General features: G+C 37.1%; 2 protein-coding genes across 3 annotated transcripts; both read right to left on the reverse strand.

Annotated features, from left to right (window-relative positions):
- Positions 1-3,583: 3,583 nt before the first annotated feature.
- Positions 3,584-5,589, reverse strand: LOC121741355 (epoxide hydrolase B-like). The gene is made up of 5 exons (XM_042134080.1): positions 5,121-5,589; positions 4,749-5,052; positions 4,563-4,661; positions 4,375-4,486; positions 3,584-4,303 (listed from the first exon to the last, which is right to left on the reverse strand). Exons 1-5 carry the CDS (start codon positions 5,510-5,512, stop codon positions 4,101-4,103), a joined length of 1,110 nt encoding a protein of 369 aa, XP_041990014.1. The 5' UTR covers positions 5,513-5,589; the 3' UTR covers positions 3,584-4,100.
- A 2,647-nt stretch (positions 5,590-8,236) lies between these two features.
- On the reverse strand, positions 8,237-14,956 carry LOC121810906 (autophagy-related protein 18c-like). 2 transcript variants are annotated; one of them, XM_042211639.1, is made up of 6 exons: positions 14,760-14,956; positions 13,209-13,972; positions 9,556-9,640; positions 9,388-9,480; positions 8,658-8,781; positions 8,237-8,502 (listed from the first exon to the last, which is right to left on the reverse strand). In XM_042211639.1, exons 2-6 carry the CDS (start codon positions 13,950-13,952, stop codon positions 8,409-8,411), a joined length of 1,140 nt encoding a protein of 379 aa, XP_042067573.1. In that variant the 5' UTR covers positions 13,953-13,972; positions 14,760-14,956; the 3' UTR covers positions 8,237-8,408. The 2 variants fall into 2 exon arrangements, with proteins under 2 accessions (XP_042067573.1, XP_042067572.1); XM_042211638.1 differs by having other exon boundaries at positions 9,388-9,640; positions 14,760-14,955.
- Positions 14,957-15,179: the final 223 nt, after the last annotated feature.

The following is a 15,179-nucleotide window of genomic DNA, read 5'->3' on the forward strand; positions in this document are numbered from 1 at the left end:
CCTCCTAGTTCGGAGGGGGAAATCCTTAGTTCCGGACGTTCTTAGTTCTGAAATCGTATTCCACCACTTAGGAGCGAAGATACAATCTTTAATTTCTGTCTTGCTAAGTTTTAGTTTCATTTCGCAAGTGTTTGGCACTTTGAACATTTTAGCTTAAGAATTTCATAGTTATTTCGTTGTTGGTTTTGGATATTGTTGTTTTCGATATTAGATCTGAGTTCTTGTTGGATTTGGTGATGTTAAGCTTTATGCGTGTGTCGTTGGTTGCTTTTCGCAATTGGTAGTTGTTAGGATGTTTTAGATATAGTTTGTTAACGTCCAATTTCACGGATCCATGTTAGACAGTGTTTGATTTCTTGGATCTAGTATATTCTGTTTTTAGGAAGTGCATGATCATGGTTTGTTTCTGTCGTTCGTCGTTCTGGTTGACCAGTTAGCGTATATCCAGTAGTTTTTAATTTAAATTTCTTGTCCGCGACTCGTTTTGAAGCATGCTCTGTTTTTTCTTCATCAATGTTGTTACTTGGTTGTTTGAAGAAGATGAAGTAGAGAGTAGTTAGAAATCAAATCTGAACTTGCTTTTTTGCTTTTGCCTTTAACAGCTTTTCTGCCAAACCAGTCAAATTAGGAAAAATGAACCCCACTTACTTTTACACTTTGTCTGCCTATTTTAGGAAAGTTCCAACAAGGTCTAGTAGTTTCAGGTGCTCTTGGTTGTTTATTCTTAGATTCAAATGTTTGTTGGAAGTTTAATCGTTCATGCATGTTGCCGTGGGTAGCCTGTCTAGTTGATCCGTTAGGTAGAGTCCCCTGTTTAAACTTCTAAGTCAAGTAGACTTTAACCCACTTAGTTTGCGTGGCAGCAGCCAAAATCTCCCAAAATGTCCCTAACACACGCTCAACACATCCATCCTTGTGGGATTCGATCCCTACTTCTCTATACTAATTAATAGTATTTGTGGGTTAAGGTTTTGAAAGTAGCCTGGATTGCGCATCCGACGACACGCAGATAGGTTTAGAGATTTTGCCTGATCAGTTAGCTTACTTTCCATGCACATGCACGGACGTGAGTCAGTCGAGCTAGTCTACTAGACCAGTCTGCAATTTTACTTTATATTTTAAGAAGCGTATGCTAAGAGGATTGATTTCAGGCTTCACAATACATCCAGCTCACTATTATTTACATTTCTTAATACTCGTGCTCACATTAAATGTGACTTCTATTGTGGAACGAAGGTCGTACTCCCTTCGTCTCATAGAAATAGATCATATTTCCTTTTCGCCCGTTCCATAGAAATAGTCGGCAGCTTTTTTCTCCTTCTTTTTTATTTATTATTTATGGGCCCCATCATCCACTATACAATTTCAATTATTTTTTTCTTCTCTCTTACTTAATCAATTACTCTCTCCGTCCATGAATAGGAATCACATTCCTATCCGGCACGGGTTTTAAGAAATGTTAAGAAAAATGGGTGGAAGAAAGTTAGTGAAATATGAGTCTCACTTGTATATATAAATTTTAAATGACACGTGAGTGGAGTTAGTTAGTGGAATGTGAGGTCTCTTTACCATTTATAATAATTATGAACCAAGACTTCTATTCGCAGACGAGCTAAAATAGAAAAACGAGATTTTTCATCGCAGAAAGAGGGAGTATATATTAAAATCTATGTCAATCCTAAATGGTTTATTGCAATGGAGGAAGTATTATTTATTGAATTGAGGGAGTAACAGTAGTTGTATTTAAAAAAAAAGGAGAAAATATGTGAGAGCGAATCGAGGCCGAAAAAGGTTAAGTTAGTGGGCGTGATTGGCATTAAAAGCAAAGGCTAAAGAAGTTAGTGTTTTTTTTAAAAGAAAAGAGAAGAGAATGGGGAAGAAGGTATGGGTGGAGATTTGCCTGATCTCTGGTCGAGGCCTGCGCCGATGTTCATCATCTCTGTGGAAGCTCTAATGGTACGCCGTGGGATGGATTCATCCCTACCACAAGTACTGCACCAAGATCGACGCCTCAGGAACATCCAACCCCCTTTGGAAAACTGGGTTTTCGACGTCGCTTGAATTGGATGATCCATTGGCCCTTCACGTTGAGGTTTACAGCCGCGACCCCATCTTTCTTCGAGAGTCACTCTTCGGCTCTGCAACTGTTCCTTTTAAGGAATTTCTGGAGAAATACACACCCGATTCTCCGGTTTATGAGGTGGGCAGCTTCCAGTTGAGGAAAACCAACTCCAATAAATCTCTGGGATTCGTCGATGTCTCTATTCGGATCTCCCAACACAGAGAAGAAGAACACCCAGCTTCCTCATATCTAGGTACCATTTACTCCTTCCGTCCCAACGAAGATGATTCCTTCCTTGGGCGGCACGGGAATTTATACAGTTATATTTTGTGTGTTAAGAAGAGAAAGTTTAGCAAGAGGGAGAATAAAGTGGAGATAAAGTATTTCCATTTTAAGTAATGAGTTATTTTAACTGGGACAAACCAAAAAAAGAAAGAGGATCATCTTTAATGGGATGGAGGGAGTACCATTTACCATCTCTCTCTTTCATTGGTGAAAACATTTAGAAAGCTCATTTAGGAAAGTTTTGAGTTGTGAGACTGTTAAATTCTCTAAAAAATTTGTCCCACATCGACTTGGTGAAGATCCCATTTAATTAAGTATGGATAACCCTCCCCCTTATAAGGTCTTTTAAGGGGGTGCGTGACCCATTTCTAATAGAGGCTAAGTTCAATTGAGATCACCTACTCATCTTCTACTAATCCCTAAATATGATAAGTGATGGTGGAGCCAATTACTCATGTTTTTGTGTAGTATGTGTAGCAGGAGATGGAGTAGGTGATCCTCGTTGGCGTAAGTTGGTGTTCGGTTTAATAGAAATGGGTAGGAAATGGAGTACATGATCTCAATTGAAGATAAGATATTACAGGATTTGTCTAGGAGTAAATAAGTTATAGGTAATCATGAGCTACGATCTAATCTTGTCACTATTTAGAAAGACAAGATGCATTGTCACTAAAACTGAACAAGAGATGAGATTAGTTATAGTCTTTAAACTATCATTAATGATACACTAAAACTTAAAATGAGATTAAAAAAAGTAGCTCTAATGGTACTCCAAAACCAATCTCATTTTTGTTTTTTGAGTAAAAAATATTCCCTCCGTTCCTCAAAGTTTGTTCCATTTTACCCCAATCTCCTCAATGTGGGACATTTATTCCACTACATACCTTCATTAATATAAAGTCAAACAATATCTTAAAACACGCACCGGATCAAATTGGGACAAACTTTGGGGGACGGAGGGAGTACTTATTTTTTTGATTTACACTAAAACTAAATAAAAAACTTTTCAAATTTTATGAGTAAAAATACATATTTAGATAATAGTATTCTTTTAAGTTTGAGTTTAGTTTAAATAGATATAGTAAAATCGTGACATTTGGACTAAATGGTTGGAGATGCTCTTAATCACATGTAATCGTAGCAACGGATTGAAATAAAGTTCATTGAGTGTATCGGGCTCTCTCTCTCTCTAATCCTGTCATTGTTGAGGCAGACCAGATATATTGTCACTAGATAAGATTAATTATAATCTTTAATCACTAGTAAGCATAGCAACGGAATGGAATATAGTTTGATGATTGTATTGGGCTCACTCTCTAATCTTGCAGGTGGTGATGAGGGGTTCAACTTGGACAATCTTAGTGGCATATCCCACCAAACAGAAACCAACCATCAGACTCCCAGCACCAGCAGGGCAAGTTACCAGCCACTGCCACAGCCCCCGTCCCGTCTAATGTGGGATACATTCCCAACTTCTTCCCCGTCACAAGTAGGTTAGCGAACACGCCAACCGTGGCAGGGCGTGGGGTGGGAATGGGAATGGGAATGGGACTAGGGGCGGGAGCATTGGCCGCGGGTGCAGTCATCTTTGGAGATGATCACATGCTCTAGAATTTCATACTCATTCCAATGTTTCTATTTAAATCATACCCTGATATGATACACAAACTAATGAATTTCGAGTTGATCAATGAGTTTGCATGACAAGAGTTATTCTATTACTACATGACATTATTATATCAACTTCATTGCTCTAAGTTGCTGCCTGGGGAGGAGCCTCCAACACTCCCTGCAGGAATTCGTCTACGATAGATAAAAATTCGTGAGCCTTTTCTTCATGGGGCACGTGGCCACACTTGTCAATTACTCGGAAGGAAGATCCTGGTATAGCTCGCGCGAGCCTCTCAGAGTTCCAAGAGGGGACAAGCCTATCCGTGTCTCCCGTTATGATCAGAACTGTTTGTGATCATCAAAATCATATTATTTCACCAACTATATTGAGGCTAACAGACTTGTTACTTTCAAACCTGGACACGAGATTTCGCTCAGCCTCTTATCCTTTGATACGGACGCTGAGTCTGTCAGTATCGTGACTGCGAATTCTAAAAGCGCCCTGTCCCAGCCCTTCACCCTCAACGGCTGCCAATTATACCCTTTTATCAACAACAAAAACATCCATCGCGTAGATAATCAGACGCAAGTAAGTTGTACTCACCTTTGTATAGCCTTGTAACACGTCGTCTGTCACTTGTTTCGAATCATACCATGCAACGCCAACGGCTTGTGCCCCAAATTTATCAATTATCATCCTTATCTGAAACATTATGTAGAGGCCAAAACAAGACTATATATATAATCCCTATATATGCATATGAATTGGAAAGTTGAAAAAGTAGGTTACCAAAGTTAAACCAAATGCAGAGAGCAAGATTGCTGAGAGAGTTTTCTGATACAGACAGTATATCATGCCTCCTATCCATTTTGTGAGCACCATCAACAAACTTCCAAACATGAAAACAAAATTGTCCCTCGTATTCGAGTCGAGACTCTTCCTCTGATTCTGATTGTTTCCCTTTTGATTTTCTTTAACAGCACTCTTTATAGAGAAAGGTGCAAGAATCGCGGGAGCGACAAGGATTAGAGCAGCCACACGCTCGGGCGCCTCAAAATACGTGTCTACAGCTACAGGTGCACCAGCAGAATGGCTGGTGCAAACAAACAATAACAGTTACATGTAATCTATATGCGAGTATAACGCAAAAGAATAGCGTACCCCACGAGGATGGACTTGTCAGCACCCAAGAAGTCAATGAAGTGCATTGTTGCCAACGCAGAGAACATCATCGAGTATGGATTCAAGGGTCGACTCCCGGATGAGGTCTGCCCCCTTGAGGTTAATCCGAAGGCCGGTCTATCAAATGCAACAACTTGAGAGCCGGTGGCGTTTGCTAATGGTTTCATGACTCGGCTCCATGAATACACTGAGGCGCCAAAGCCGTGCAACAAGATGATAGGGTGAGTGACCCTTTTTGTCCCCTGCTGCAAAGGATCACTAATCTTGTAGTGTATTTGCACCCCATTAAATGTAGAGAAACAGCTATCGGAATCAGCTAAAGTAGTTGGATCATCTGTCTCATCCTGATTTATTGTAGCAACTCTTTGCATTGGTTTCTCTCTGAAAAATAAGCACAATTAAGTATGTATGTATGTGTGTACAGAGAGAGAGAGAGATTTCAAATTGAGCAGAGTTGGTGCATGATACGTTGCAGGAATTTGGTGCTATTTATTCACAATGGTAAGTGTTGTTGGGGTAGTATTAAACACAGCGGTAAGACTAGTGTTGTTGACTAGTAAACTCAATGTTGAGTTGTCTTGTGTACTGTTTTGTTTTGTTTTCTTTTTAAATTACTCCCTCCGTCCTACTCAAGATGTCCACATTCTTAGTGGCACGGGAATTTAGAAAGAGTTGTTAAATAGAGTAAGTAAAGATAAAAATGTAATTGAATATTTTAATAAGGAGATGAAAGAGTGATTTATTTCCAAATACAGAAAATGAACATTTAGATTATGACAAACTTAAAAAAAATGTAGACATCTTGAGTTGGAGAATACTTATTTTGGAGGATTCATTGTTTAATACTTTAATTTGTATCGATGAATTCGTGCATAAAAGGAGCGCATATGAAATGAGGTAATCTATATCGATATATTGCTATATGAATTGAAATGAACTTAAGAAAGGATAATTTTTTTGGAAAATGATTTTTTGATGTAATGTCTTTATGCTATAATATGTGTTTTTTCATAATACAATTTATTTTTTACTAAATAACCTAATAGTACTACATAGTGAGCAATGTTTTGTGAGTTTTTGATTCACCTCTACTACAAAAATAGAGTGTATCGAATAATTTTTTGGGGAGGTGTTTAATCGAAATTACACCAAAGCCCTAAAATTGATTCTTGAAAGTTTTGTTACTCGAACTAAAAAGAATTGTATAAAACCATTTTCAGTGGAGATGTATTCAGACCCTAATTTATTCATAAAAGGAATTTACTGGATGACATTAAAATATCATTATTTTATGCAAATACTAATAAAGAGAAATACTAATAAATGAGTATGAGAAATACTTGATTTAGATGTTCTAAAATATAAACTATTTTATTTTATAATACTAAAAACTGAATATTAGATTAAAACAAGATATACATCCACTGATATGCTTGTGAATGAAATGAACGGTGCTGGAATTTTCTTTTTTTATCCCTTCTTATTTTCTTTCATTATTGTAATCTGTTAGTCTGACAAAATACGGGTTGTACTCATTATTGATATTATTACTAATGGATAAAAATAAATATGCTCATGTTTTTCAATCCATTTTACATGTACTATATTGATACCGATCCAATCAAAATGTGCAGGAAGTTGTGTATCTAATTACTTATTAGAGTAGTGGGCTTAGTCTAGTTAGTTATTAGAGTAGTGGGTTGAGATGGTTATAATATTAACTGTAATTATCTAAACCCTAAATTCGCAAATCCGGTCGAACAGTATTAGTCGAATTCCGCCAAAAAGCAGGTTCGGTACATCCATGGTCAAACAAAAAAACATTTAGTTCAGAAAGTCTTGTGACAAAAAACACAAAAAACGGCGTGGATCCCTTTGTATTTTTTTAGAGGAGTAAAGGCAATAACAAATACTCCCTCCGTCTACCAATATAAGAGGAGTTTTGACGTGACACGAGTTTTAAGAAATATAGTAAAAAAGTTAGTTAAAAAGGTTAGTGCAAGGTGGATCCAACTTTTATGTATTAGTTTTATAATAAAATGTAAGTGAGATAAAGTTAGTGGAATACACAGTCTACTACCAAAAATAGTAAAAAGCAAATGAAAAGTTTTTTATTGATAGACAAATGAAAATGACAAAATGATAAATTTATTGATGGACAGAAGGAGTGAAAATCTCAAATAAAGAGTAGAATAGAGATAAAGGAATTGATAAAAAAAAATACAAAGGAATCGACGCCTTTGTCTTTCACGGTACTTGTCGGACTAAACTTTTACTCCATCTGTTCGCAAATTGGAGCCTCATTTTATTTTGGAACGGGTTTTAAAAAATATTCTCACCGTCCCATAGAAATAGATCATATTTCATTTTTCGTTCGTCTCATACAAATTGTCCATATCCATTTGTTTCTCCTTCTCTTTTACTTTATTATTTATGGGTCCCATTATCTATTAAACAATTTCACCTACTTTTTTCCCTTCTCTTTTATTTTACCAAATTACGTCGTGTCAACCTTAAATGGCATATTTCTATTGGAGGGAGGGAGTATTAAGAAAAGTGGATGAAGAAAATTAGTGAAATATGGATCTCACATGTACTCTCTCTGTCTCATCAGAATTGAAACATTTGTTTTTCGGTATATAATTTTATGTAATGTTATTTTATAAGTTAACGAGGAGAGAATAAAGTAACAAAGATGAAAAAAATAGAGATTTGTTTCTATTTTAGAAAAACGTTTCATTTTAATGCTACAAAGGGATTATATATTAATTTAAAAATATATGTGATTGAAATGAATTAGTTGAATTTGGAGTCTCTTTCCTATTTATAGTAATATTGAACCAGGACTCCAATTCATGGACGAAACCAAAATAAAAAAAAAATGAGACTCCTACCACTTCTCTAATCCAAGTCATATTAATAACCAACTCAACCCACTACTCTAGTAACTAATTAGCCAACTACTCTAATAACTAAGCAGCAAGCCCACTACTCTAATAAACTTACTATTCTAATAAATAACTAGATACACAACTTCACTTTTTATTGGACCGGTAACATATATGGTGACGTAGTTCAAAAGGTTAGGCTTGCAATGAAAATGCAAAATAAGTAAATTTAATTTTGTGGTAATTACAAGAGCACCAAGAATAAGACAATCGAAGATATCCAATCAATATACACTTGTACAATCGATCATCTGTCTCACTGTCTGTGTATATATACATAGGAAGAGTGAAAAAGAATACAGAACACAATTGGAGAGTTCTACCGAGATGCGGCTTCAGTTTTCAGAAAGCGAACATATTCCTGCTTCACCATTTCTCCTCCATTCACCGGATCAAAGCTGCACCGGTAGAAGCTGATAGTTGGCCGGACATGAAAACAAAGAAACGAAATAGATATCATAAGAATGTGAACTCAGTAGTGACATAAACATTACTCCTAATCGATACTAAATTAAACCTGCCTTTATTTTTTAAGAATGTGAATTCAGTAGTGACATAGGTGTGTTACCTCCCATCCAAGCCAACAACGATGACAGTGTTTTGAGAACCAAATGTCGTGATGAACTGGGTTACTCCGGGGAAGTGGAACTGAGCAAATGACCATTCCGAACTAAAATACTTGGGTAAAACCCCTGAGGAAGTTCCAAAAAGTACAATATCATCATACGAACTGCTTCCGTTCACAGAGTTGGAAGACAGGAAGAACAGCCAAATAGTAAACATAAAAACGAGAAACTAGATAGAAGCAAACCACCGCAAAAGAAAAACACTACAAACTAGATGCTCAGAAAGCAGAACATAAAGGTGTACGCTTCCTAGAGGGCTTTCACTATCAGGATTATACAGAACATTTTTCTTTTGAATTTACAACATAATATCTCAATGATATGAAGAGAGCATGAAACTAAAGCTTGCTATCAGTGGTAGGCAAGTTGTCTCAAAAACCTTATTCATGAATAAAAGTGAAGAAGAATAAAGCAAACAACTACCACATATATTCACCATTAACTCAGAAAATATCACAGGCCTTAGTTCTCTTTTTTTCACTAGTATAACAAATTAATACATTGTCACCAAAAATATTTAATGAGTAAAACGTCTATGTAATCATAAGACATCTTTATAATCTTAAGAGCAACAGAAAATGGATCCAGGTACTCAACTATCAAGCCTAAGCTACTCCACTTAAGGTGAAAGCTATGACAGGACAGGATAAGTTCAGGTATAAAAGTTCTCACCTTTCAAGAAAGAAAATGACGAACTGGGATTAGCACTACGAGTGATTAAGGGCTCAAGTGCATTGGATGAACTTTGGTTAAATGATATGGGACCTGTAGCAGCAGTGGAATCTGTTGACCGGTGATCGCCAAATCCCCGCACTCTAAGACTAAATATGTGAACAGTACCTTTGTCACTCGATACAGCCAACCACTGCACATTTGGAGACAGAGCAATGTTGTATATATCTGCTCTGTCTACCCCTCTGCGAACCTGTAGCAAGAAATGCCAGTGAGCAGAACAACTTCAAAATTGGAGTAAACAAAAATGTAGTTTTAGGTGTAGAAACAGATTCCTGTCTGTTTCATAACTACTATAAGAAGAGGATACAATATCACTGTATATACAACCTCATCGGCCACACATTATTGCTACCCAAGTAACCCTAAACCTGAGCTAATATAGAAAAGAAAAGACAGTCTGTAGGAAACAATCCAAATTATACATGAAAAAACCTAGACTGCCCCTCAGGTTGGGTTGTATAAGTCGTGGAGACCCAACTTGCTAATCAGTGTATCAAAGTTTGGCTTATAAAGTCCCTTTGTCAAACTGCTAGCATTTCAACCCAAACATCCCCTCAGCTAAGAATGCCCACAAGTACACATATAGTGGGTATGGGAGGAGGGTTAAAGGATGACCACTCTGGCTGGACAGTTAAAGTCGTTCATAAGTTAAAAACTAGGGAAAATTGTGTCATGTTAGAGTATGTTACCTTACATTCCCCGGATCTCAAGAGCCTCCATGAACATGTAAGGCTGGCGAATACTATTTTCCATAAAGCTTATGAGCCTAACAAGAGGATTCTCCAGTGTGTAAAGAAAAAAGAAAAAGAAAAGGTCTGCCATGCCATCAATAACCAATTATAACCAATTAGACTGATTAAAAATGTAATATCAGCCAAAGGTGGAAGAGGTGGTGGGAGTGGAACTGGAAGTTAAGGAAGAGCGCAGAGCCTGCCCCCGCCATTCAAGGCCATCTTGACCACTAATAGATGTAATATCCGAAAAAGGAGGAAGAGAAGAGATGGTAGGAGTGGACCTGTAACTTTAAGAGGATGACATGGTAAGAAATACACGCTTAGCCAATACTCCCTCCGTCCCTTAAAAATATGAACTATTTCCATTTTAGTCCGTCCCTTAAAAATATGAACTATTTCCATTTTAGTCCGTCCCTTAAAAATATAAACTTTCTATTGTGGGAAACTTTTTCTCTCTAATAAGGTGTGACCGATTCACTACAATCACTTCTTCTTTCTATCTATCTTAATTTACCAATTGTACATTAAAACTCATGCCCCTTCAAAAGTTCATATTTTTAAGGGATGGAGGGAGTACCATATAGATTCAGGTAGAAATAGATGTCTGTCTGTTTAACTACTGTAATAGAAAGAGGAAACGATGTGAGACTAACACCATATGCATCGCCTACATATACTTGGTAACCAAGTAATACTTTGGAACCATGTAACCCTAAACCTTAGCTGATAAAGATAATAATAGTACTAGTAATCTAAAGAATCCAAATATAGACAAAGCCTACAAAAAGTACAGATTTGAATAAGAGATTGTACAGAAGAAGCATGATATGTTAATCATGCGATTGAGTAAAATATACTCATGTGACTTTGGATTGAGATCCCAAGGAATGCAATCAGGAAAAATAAGTAAAATAAGTACTCCGTATTTAGTATCACCAGCACCAAACCTCTTGTACCCAATATATAAAAAAAGATATTTTTATTGTAAAAATACGTATTTAGTATCCCATAGACAGTTTGCTCATGAATCCTGATGCAACAGCAATCCAAGGAAGCATACCAGTAATATAAGAGAGAGAAAATTCAAGAGCAATGATTTAACTATATTTATTTTAGCTCATATATAAGCAAACCTTTGTGTTTGTATGAGCGCAAATAAAGCAAAGTATACCAGAGTCATCACTTTTGGCTGCAGGAGAAGATCTTCATTTTTGGGGGGAGTTTCACTTCTTGTTCACATTACAGTTCTCAGAATGATTACAATTAATTTCTTCTATATCCTAATGGATTCTTAACTCATTCATTCACTAAGACATGACTAACAAAGTGAAACAGGGATTCGATGAGAGACAATGAAAATAGGATGATGATAAATAAGGCTATTCTCTTCATGATCAACAAGACTCAGCAATTGAATGGGTAATCATGAATAAACACTAAAGAGAAATGTTATAGAGACTTTCTTAAGTATCTGGAGTGTAAAGGGTCTGGAATCTTGTCCTCAAGAGAAAGGAACATGATACAAATCCCACATCAGTTCCACAAGAAAGAGGGGAATAACATATAAGTGGGAGTCAACCATTTGTCTCTGACCATGGTTTTGGGTTAAGTTAGGGATCACTAAGTTATACTCCCTCCGTCCCATAGAAATAGGCCATATTTCCTTTTTTGTCAGTCCCATAGAAATAGTCCATATCCATTTATGGCAACAATTTTCTCCTTTTTTACTTTATCATTTATGGCCCCACCACCCACTACACAATTTCAACTGCTTTTTCTCCTTCTCTCTTACTTTACCAATTACACATTAAAATCTGTGCCGACCCTAAATGACCTATTTCTATGGGACGGAGGGAGTATGTTTTCAATTTGGTGTGGTGATAGTGGATCCAAACTGCCTATAGAAAGGGGCTACGCGAAGGTGCGAACCAAAGGGGTGCCACCAAAGATGTGGTTCCAAGGGGCAGTAAATGGATGGTGGGCATTGTATTTGGGTTTGTCACCCAACATGTGTTGTCCATGGACTTCCGGTTCAAAAGGGGGATGGTTTGAAACGAATCCCACATCGATTCCACATTAAAATGTGGAATAGCATATTAGTGAAAAACTATATAGAAATGTTCCATATGTGTAATTAAGAAGCATTCATCTGGACCCTCACAAGAGAGGTTTGACATTGCAGTTTTCCCCTAATCCCTTTTCTCCTTTTCCTTTTTAATATAACTGACAACTTGAATACCAAGCATTACTAGTCATTCTTTTGACCGCCTCTAAAATATGCAGAACCTACATAAGTTTTCTTTTCGGATTATGGTGTTCCACTTATGGTACTAATGTACTATAAGACTGCATTTTCTGTTTATCCTTGTGCCGAAAAGTTGTTTGGTAGTACAAAACTAGGGTTGCTATATTTCCTCTTCTTCAAACAGTGATATATAAACCTAGTATATTGCCCATTGGTATTCCCCCATAAAAGTTCTAATGCTTGAACTGAGGGAAATGTGAAATAACGGATAATGTGTGTTACAATTATTAGGATAGTGTTAGACTTCCTAGATACCTGATTAGCATAGTGAGCAGCACACTTTTATCGTAGGTTCTCAATAACCCTGCCTTGACTCTTGAATTCCTACTTCCTTCTAGAACTAAATCAGCATGTTTTATCGAACAGCAAAAAAATCTAAAAAGCAAGAAATGTAAGTCAATAATATATTTATCAAAACTAAAGCTCAAAGAGTGAAATTTCGGTGCTCCTTCTCCACAGACAACCAAAAGTGAGGAAAGAAACTACATGAGGTATGAAGATATTGACGCAAGGTTACAAAAGCCAAACATTACATTCACGCAGCAGGAATGCACTGAGGATGTAATATACAATTATAATAAGCCAGTTACAGTTTTCAGAAAAGATTAAAACTGTACCCATATACCATAAATTTGACATCAGCATAATAAGACATACCATAATTGTTACGGAGGGAAAGCAAACCATGACATACATTTAACTTGTACAAAGCATCTTACCTCTTGCAATCGCGTTCCATCCATTGTGTTGAAAATTCTTATTAAAGTTCCTCTCAGACTGGCAGTTGCAAGAAGAAGCCCATCCATTGTCAAGGTCAAACAAGCAATCTTAGAATCATGAGCATTGATTATCGTTGTCCTATTCAGGCCAAAATGTTCAACTCGAACCTGTCCTCGTTGCAGACCAGGACATGCCAACACAGATGTATTTGGGTGATGAGACAGACAACAAAGACCTCTTGGATTTGCCAAAGTCTCTATTTGATGAAGAAGTTTCAGATCCATAAAATTGTAAACATATATCTTGTGCTCAAGAACCACAACAACACGGTCCCGTCTTAGTTTGACTGCACGAATCTCAGATCTAAATGAAAACTCACCAATACATCTGCTTTGAAAATCGTCCCAGATAATAACATTGTTCGGAGGATATTGAGTATTTATTTTAGTTCCAACAAGTGCTAAGATGTTGCATCTGAAAAGCATCTCTATTATCTTAAACCCCCCAGTTTTTAAATCACGCCTGAATGTTTCCTTAAAAGGATTACAATTATATATGCTGAAACCATGACTGGTGCCAGCAGCAAAGCAACCAGAGTCTTGGTTCCAGGACACTGAGTATAACTCAGTTTCCTCATTGTCATTCAATTGTGGTTCTGGTTGAAGTGGATCCATTGGTGCCTCATGGAGACCACATCCTTCCCGTGGATGTATTGCTGGAGATGCCGAATCAGTCGAAGTCATGGGCTGAGACGAGTCATTAGCTGGAGCAACCAAGAATAGTATAGTGTTCAGGAACTTTCGCTAAATATCTTAAACAAGAAACATAAGTCGCACATTCCTCACTCAAAAACAAGTAAAATACATAAGACAAGCAACCCAGAAAAGGTAACTAGATTTTGATTAGAAGAATTATGAATTGGATGCCAGTCCAAAGGAATGCATAAGAACACCATATATAATCACAATTACGGAAAGAAATGTATTCCCTTGACTTCCCTTGGCAAGGAGTACAAGATATTTATAAATTTAACAGCAAATTTCCCTCAATTTTCATTCCCTATTATTCTTCTATAGCAGCCTTAATCTTTGTATCTTGCCAATACCTAATTCTTCCTTCATTCAATCTAATTCAGGAGTAATTTATGTATATTAACTGTTCCATAATTCAGCCATCCAAGCACCAGGCTGTATATACTAGTAGAGCAAGGCTTCATAACTATCACATGAGCATTAGGAGATTACGTGTGAGCAACTAATCAGCATAAACATTGTAAAGAATATGTATATGTACTTTCTTCATGCGAACATAATCTCTCTCTTTCCCCACGGAGATAAAAAGATACAAACTGCTATCGCAAAGCGAAAATGCTTGGCACCAAATGTATGCATAAATGAATAAATTAACACACACACGCGCGCGCGCGTATCTAGGTTATATAGGACAAGGAAAAACAGAATCGCCATGAATGAAATCTTAGAAACGATTTACAAAATTAGAAGCTCAAAAACTAGGGAATTTCTAAATAAATCGGTGATCACCCAACGTACTTTTGCCGAATCAATCGCGCGACCTGCATTTGATTTCTGGGGTGTCAATGGCTAACAAAGTAGATGTAGGCGGAGACTTGACCTCGAATTTCAAGAGCGAGAAGGAATTGCAGGAAGGAGATCTCTTTGATCGAACGTTGAAAGAGAAACAGAGAGATTTGAGTCTGACAGAGTGACGTGAATCTTGATTGAGAGGAAAGTTTGTAAATCTCGCTTTAGCCCTTTCATTTTTGGTCAATCTCACTTTTAACCCCTGTTTGTTTTCTTTCAAAACTAAAAATAAATGCTTAGAGCATCCGCAGTGGCGCGGAATTCCCGGCGGAATTCCCCGCAAACACCTCCCGCCGCGTCATACGGACTTCTCACTGCAAAGTGGCGGACATCCCGAAGGACTTCAACAATAAAAAAAATTTAATGCAA

The sequence above is a fragment of the Salvia splendens genome, chromosome 7, assembly GCF_004379255.2.
Source record: "Salvia splendens isolate huo1 chromosome 7, SspV2, whole genome shotgun sequence".
Taxonomy (NCBI): Eukaryota; Viridiplantae; Streptophyta; class Magnoliopsida; order Lamiales; family Lamiaceae; genus Salvia; species Salvia splendens.

Bases quoted from the DNA above. Each gene is read 5' to 3' on its own strand.
- LOC121810906 (XM_042211638.1), bottom strand. From the start codon at position 13,952: ATGACTTCGACTGATTCGGCATCTCCAGCAATACATCCACGGGAAGGA. The intron at 9,641-13,208 runs GTAAGATGCTTT...TTCTTGCTACAG, and splicing joins ATGGAACGCGATTGCAAGAG to GTTCGCAGAGGGGTAGACAG. The intron at 8,782-9,387 runs GTGAGAACTTTT...GAACTTCCTCAG, and splicing joins GTCATTTTCTTTCTTGAAAG to GGGTTTTACCCAAGTATTTT.
- LOC121741355 (XM_042134080.1), bottom strand. From the start codon at position 5,512: ATGCAAAGAGTTGCTACAATAAATCAGGATGAGACAGATGATCCAACT. The intron at 4,487-4,562 runs GTGAGTACAACT...TATAATTGGCAG, and splicing joins TGTTACAAGGCTATACAAAG to CCGTTGAGGGTGAAGGGCTG. The intron at 4,304-4,374 runs GTTTGAAAGTAA...GATCACAAACAG, and splicing joins GAGCGAAATCTCGTGTCCAG to TTCTGATCATAACGGGAGAC.